General features: G+C 39.7%; 2 protein-coding genes across 2 annotated transcripts; one reads left to right on the top strand and one right to left on the bottom strand.

Moving 5' to 3' along the window:
- The first annotated feature begins 2,204 nt into the window (after positions 1-2,204).
- Positions 2,205-4,750, top strand: LOC141613155 (uncharacterized). Its single transcript, XM_074431893.1, has 2 exons — positions 2,205-2,467; positions 3,112-4,750. Exons 1-2 carry the CDS (start codon positions 2,205-2,207, stop codon positions 4,748-4,750), a joined length of 1,902 nt encoding a protein of 633 aa, XP_074287994.1.
- Positions 4,751-5,158: 408 nt separating this feature from the next.
- On the bottom strand, positions 5,159-5,638 carry LOC141613154 (uncharacterized). The gene has a single exon (XM_074431892.1). It carries the CDS (start codon positions 5,636-5,638, stop codon positions 5,159-5,161), a length of 480 nt encoding a protein of 159 aa, XP_074287993.1.
- Positions 5,639-6,415: the final 777 nt, after the last annotated feature.

Raw genomic sequence — 6,415 nt, 5'->3', positions numbered from 1 at the left:
AATGTGGTTTCCATTTGAAGATTACTGATGATGACATGATGGAGTCCAGTGACTCCTGCTCTGAATGTTCTGAGAAGGGCTTTGCGTAGGTTGGGCCATCACAACCTCCTCTTTCACCATGAGTGGAATCATATGGAATTGTAGGGGTCTTAATGATGCGCTTGCCCCTACAATTCCAAAAGCTAAGAGCGCTTAATAATAATAAGTACTATGATTTTCTTTTTCTTATTGAAACTAAATGTAATGTAGTCGATATTAGTCCTACTTTTCGTTCTATGGGTTTTGTCAAGACGGCCGGCGTAGATGCTAGGGGGAAAGCCGGTGGGTTATGGGTAGGATGGAAAAAGGAAGCTCGAATGAGCTTTGTGGAGTCATGTAGTCATTTTGTGGTGCTTTTAGTTGAGAAATATAATGGGTTGTTATGGTATCTTGTGTTATTTTATGGTTATCCAAATACAAGTCAGAGAGACATGGTGTTAGAAAAGTTAGAGGAATGTTTGGGGAGATTGGACCACCCGTTCCTAATCATAGGAGATTTTAACCAAGTTGAATATGCCTCAGATAAGCTCAGTTCTAATAAAAACCATATACCGGGTGCATATTATTTTACAAATTGGAAGGTGCGGAATGAGTTGTTGGATATTCCGTTTAAGGGTCCGAGATTTACTTGGTGTAACAATAGGAAAGGGGACAAGAAGGTCTTTGAACGAATAGATTAGGCTTTCGGATCCAAGGATTGGTTCACGTTTTTCCCGTGTACTGGGATTAAACATTACCCGATTCAGATTTCTGATCATGCACCCATTGAGGTTGATGTTAATCTTACAAAAAATGATAGCAAGAAACCTTATAAGTTAGATGCTTGGGCTATCGATTACAAAGAATGTATTGAGGGGATTAAGGACACTTGGCGGGGTGGTACGGAAAACTGCAAGAGTAAGACAATGGGTAAAAAATTGGACGCTGGAAAAAAGAAAGGAGTGGTTAGGGAAGTGGGACTTGTTTGATAAAAAGCTTGAAGAAGGCATGGAATGTGCAGTAAACGGTGTTGGTGATGAGGAATATAACAGGGTATCTGAGGAGGTTCGGGAGTATGCCAAGGCAGCAGCAAGTTATTGGAAGCAAAGAGCTAAGATGAAATGGATTGTCGATGGGGATACCTGTACCAAGTACTTCTTTAATTGGGTTAAAGGCAGAGCAGGAAGAAACTTTATTCTGGGAGTTAAGGACGGAGACGGAGCTTGGTGGTACACTCCTAAAGAGGTTAGTAATATTTTTCAAAGTTTCTTTGAAGATTTATACTCATCTTCTGAGACACCACGGTTAATGGGAACAATGACCAATGATGGTCAAAATTATGAATGTGTCCTAAAACACTTGAGACCCACGATAAAGGAAGACGATAATGATATGTTGTGCCTTTCGTTTACGGCTAAGGAGGTCCGACGGGCTGTGTTTCAAATGGGACCAATGAAATCTCCGGGTCCTGATGGCATCCCGACAATTTTCTATCAAAAGTGTTAGCATGTGGTTAAAGACGACTTCACTAGGGCGGTACTATAAATTCTTAATTCGGGGATTGTGTTAAGCATTGTTGTTAAAATCGCGATCCGGATCGTAGGATCGTACGATCCTACGATCCAAAAAGTGGAAAACGATTCAAATCGTCGTAGGATCGTTTTGGTGGTAGGATCGGTATAGGATCGGTCAGGATCGGATAGGATCGGATAGGATCGTACAGGATCGTGTAGGATCGATGGTAGGATCGTTCAGGATCGTAAAATGCTTATTTGTTCAACAAATTTGTGAGTTGGTTGTTCTTCTATACTTACAACTCTAAATTAAAGGTATATGTAATATATTGATATGATTATTAAGACTTTCATGTCATTAAATAAACTTTTTAACATTATACATCACAAATTATACCAAATAGTTTACATAAACTTGTTTATCTAAGCTATTTGTAGGATCTTACGATCCTACGATTCGATCCTGCGATCCGATCCTACCACCCCTCTTCGATCCAAAGTAGGATCTCGATCCTGACAACATTGGTGTTAAGGGAAATTAACAGAACTTTTATTGTCTTAATACCAAAATGTGATAACCCGGAGGAGGTGAAGGACTATCGCCCTATAAGTCTTTGTAATGTCATCATGAGGATCGTCACCAAGTGTATCACAAATCGTCTCACAAAGATCATGGGATATCTGGTTGGGGATCATCAGAATGCTTTTGTCTCGGGCAGGCACATAAGTGATAATATACTCCTGGCGCATGAAGCAATTCATAAGATAAACTCTCATAAGAAAGGGAAGCATGGTTTTTTTGCTTATAAAACGGACATGAGTAAGGCTTATGACAGGGTTAACTGGAACTTCCTTCAAGTTGTCCTTACAAAATTTGGTTTCCCGGAGAAGATTATTAAGCTTATCATGAACTGTGTCATACAGTTTCTTATGAGGTCTTGTTTAACGGGGCACCACTTAAAAATTTTCGACCGGAGAGGGGCCTTCCGCAAGGAGACCTTCTATCACCTTACCTGTTTCTCCTTTGTACGGAAGCTTTATCTGCAACATTGGATAATGCTCAGAGAAAAGGATGCATCCGTGGTATTTAGATCTGCCGGGGCGTGAATCCTTTAACTCATCTTTTCTTTGCGGATGATTCGATCTTCTTCCTACAAGATAAAGGTAAGTCTATTCATCATCTTAAGAAGCTTCTTAGTTGCTACTGTAGGGCTTCGGGCTAGGTTATCAATGAAGATAAATGTGGAATTCTTTTTAGCCCGAGCATGAAGTTGGCAAAAATTTGAACGTGTATCAAAGTTCTAAAAATTAAAAGGAATCATGGGATCGGTAAGTACCTGGGTATGCCGACTGAGTTTCAAGGTAGCAAAAAATCTATTTTCAAAGGACTCATTGAAAATGTTACAAAACGCATTTCCTCTTGGAATGGTGTTTTCCTCTCACCAGCGGGGCGATTAACTTTGATTTCATCTGTTATGTCCAACATCTCTAATTACTTTCTATCGGTCTTCAAAATACCGGTAAGTGTGACAAATAAGATTAATTCTCTTTTGTCACATTTTTGGTGGACTGGATGTAGATCAGGAAATTCCCTCCACTGGTGTAGTAGGTTGTTCACTAGTCTTCCGAAGAGTGAGGGAGGACTTGGGATTCGTAACATTGAGTGTCTTAATAAGGCCTTACTAGCAAAACACGCATGGAGACTTGTGACGAATGAAAAATCAGCTTTTTGCTCGGTCTTCAGAGGGAAAATTTTTGGTATAAGGGGGTGTCATTCGGATTTAACTTATGGGTCAAGGGGGATTACTTCTTGGGGGACCAAAAGCGTTCTGTATGGGTTAAACTTCATCCTCGACAACCTCTGTTGGAGACCGGGAGTGCGGTCAAACCTTAATGTCTGGAACTCAAAATGGGTAAATGGTAGTAATCCAGAGCCTGTGGCAACTCTTTTATCACCAGAATTTAACTTCCTAAAGGACCTGAGGGTAAGGGACCTTACCTCAGGAAATGAAAGGTGGAATGAAGGACTGATCAAGTTACTTTTTGAAGAGGAAAGTGCTAACAGGATATTGGCTATTCCGCTAAGCGCAACACAAATTGAAGACGAGGTGATTTGGCCATTCTCAAGGAATGGAAAGTACAATGTAAAAAGTGGCTATGCACTTATCTTCAAGGACTATTATGAGGTGAAGGCTTCAATTACAGATAGGTCTAGGATAAGTGATGAAAGGAAAAGGTTTTGCAAGAGTAAACTATGGAGATTACCTGGACCGCAAACATGGAAAATCCTGATTTGGAAGATCATCACCAATTCTCTTCCGGTGGGCTGGGAATTTGTTAAACGAAATATGGGACGTGACGCAACTTGTCCCCTTTGCCAGAAGGAGAGTCGGGAGATGGAGACCATTGATCACCTTTTTCGGGACTGCACCTTTGTCTCTAGGATTTGGGCAAGTTCACCATTAGGTATTTCCACCTCGCATTTACCAAATACTCTTGTGGGTGACTGGATCATTAACTGGATTTGCTACCTCAGCCGACTAAAGGGGAGTAAGTCTCGTATTATTCTTTTTTTGGCTGTTGTTGTGGGTATCTGGAATTGTAGAAACGGGGTTATTTTTAGAGGGGTGAAGGCCAACCCCTATAGCTTTTTCATTTTCTACAACTACTTGGTATCTTTGGTATTTAAAGCTCTGAAGGAGGATGACGATAGAAAAGAGGATAAAACTATGGGATCTTGTCAAATTGAACAGGAATTGGAGAATGACCTTGTCATGATTAAGGAAGGAAGACCTGTCTATGGAGTGGGCAACTTTGGCTCCTGTACAATGACGCGGGTTAAGGTTGATGCGAGTTGGGATAAATCTGGTAAGGCTGGTATTGGATGGATTGCGGTTCAGGAAGGTGGTGGGAGATGTTTTGAAGGAAGCTTGAAGTGTCGAGCGGAATCTCTTATTCAAGCGGAAACTCTAGGGGTAAAAGAGGTTATTCTTTGGGCCAGAGGATGTGGTATTCTTCACCTGGAGATATCTTCCGATTGCCTTCAGCTCATTCTTCAATGGGCTGGAAATGAGGATCAGCATTATCAGATCAAAGGACTACTGGATGATATTGGGTCTTTATCTTCTTATTTTCATTGTCTATGTCTTAGCTATGTTTGCAGGGTTTCGAATGGGGACGCCCACCGTCTCGCTAGGCGAGCATTACAAGCTGTGTAGGAACCTTTCTTGCCACTTGCCAAAAAAAAAAAAAAATATCTATGTCCACCATCATGGCAAATTGACCACTTCTCTATTCCAATTTCAACAACATATTGTTGTGCCTTTCTATTCAACTCACCTAGGCGATGAAATCCTATGTCAAACTTCTTGTTTTGTAATTGCATTGCCGTTGACCCAAACATTTCTTTCACTGCATTATTTCTAAATCTTGTATTAACATTTGAAGCCAAATGACGAATGCAAACTTTATGATAAGCATACGGCCCCTCCTACCCACTACCAACTTCACTCATTGCTTTCATAATCCCCTTGTGTCTATCGGATATGACACACAACCCACTTCTTTTGGTGACAAATAATCTTATGCAAGACATAAACCAAGGCCAACTATCGGTATTTTCGGCTTCAACAATAGCAAAAGCAACCGGCAAAAATTTGGTTATTGGCATCAATTGACACTGCTATCAAAATAGTTCCCTTGAACTTTCCATATAAGTGAGTTCCATCAATGCTTAAAACTGGTCGACAATGTTCAAAGCCATCAATACATGGTTTAAATGCCCAAAAAACACGCTTGAATGTTTGCACATTTGGATTTGTTGTTGGTGTTGTATAAAATTGGACAATAGTTCCAGGATTAGATTCTTTTAAACCTTGCATGAAACGAGGTAGCAACTCATATGATTTATCCCAATCTCCAAATATTTCCTCAATTGCTCTTTGTTTTGCATTCCAAGCCTTGGTGTATGAAATTGTGTAACCATACTTATCTAAAATATAAGTAACAACAGAGTTAACTTTATATCCCCAATCTCCCTCAACAAGGTTACGAATCTCATGACTTATGAATGCTCGTTTGAAATTAATGTGGTCTTGAGGAACCATGTCACAAACACAAGACTCGTCATGAGGACCTTTGTATGTGACAATGGTAAAAACTTTAGAATGAAAGTATTTTTGTGTAGCCCTTAACCGCCAATTACATGGTGTAGGAGACCGGCCACATTTGAAGGTAATAGTATTAGGCTTTGATTCGGCAACTTTGAAAAATTGATTTGCTTTAACACAATATGATGTCACTCATCGCTAAATGAAGCTTTGTTTGGGAACACTTGTCCAACATCAAACTCTTTCCCTTGTTCATGTCTTACCATATTTTCCCAAGTTTTCCAACTATTCAATTCATCCTCATCTAATTGATCAATCTTATTAAACTCAACAATGAGAGCACTAGCAAAGACAAGATCATCATCACCATCTTCTTCATTTGCCAACAAATTCTCATCAAGTATTGTCAATTCCTCATCAATCTCATCACCTTGTAAGTTACCATCAAATTCTCCATCATTTACGTCATTAGTTTCAAGTGAAACAAATTGAGCAACATCATCTAGCCTAATACTTGGTGTAGGAGTGACAATTTGACTAGTGAAAACTTCTACAAATATGTCCATTGAATGAGCATGTGAATGACGAATACTTGCCCATAATGCTTTAAAGGCTCCCTCATTATTAAGGGGTACAATTTTGAAACACCCGGAACTTGGAAATTTCATCATCACCCTCAATTGAGTACCCAAACTTTGAATGTCGATTCCCTTATATATCTCTTCGACTAATTCAAGATATGTCATCTTTGTACTAGCTAAAATAAAACATTGA

This window comes from Silene latifolia, chromosome 11 (genome assembly GCF_048544455.1).
Source record: "Silene latifolia isolate original U9 population chromosome 11, ASM4854445v1, whole genome shotgun sequence".
Lineage (NCBI taxonomy): Eukaryota > Viridiplantae > Streptophyta > Magnoliopsida > Caryophyllales > Caryophyllaceae > Silene > Silene latifolia.
This window is presented reverse-complemented; position numbering and strand designations above follow the sequence as displayed.

Coding starts and splice junctions, on each gene's coding strand:
- LOC141613155 (XM_074431893.1), top strand. CDS start 2,205: ATGGGATATCTGGTTGGGGATCATCAGAATGCTTTTGTCTCGGGCAGG. Junction 2,468..3,111: donor GTCATACAGTTTCTTATGAG/GTCTTGTTTAAC, acceptor GACTGGATGTAG/ATCAGGAAATTCCCTCCACT.
- LOC141613154 (XM_074431892.1), bottom strand. CDS start 5,638: ATGGTTCCTCAAGACCACATTAATTTCAAACGAGCATTCATAAGTCAT.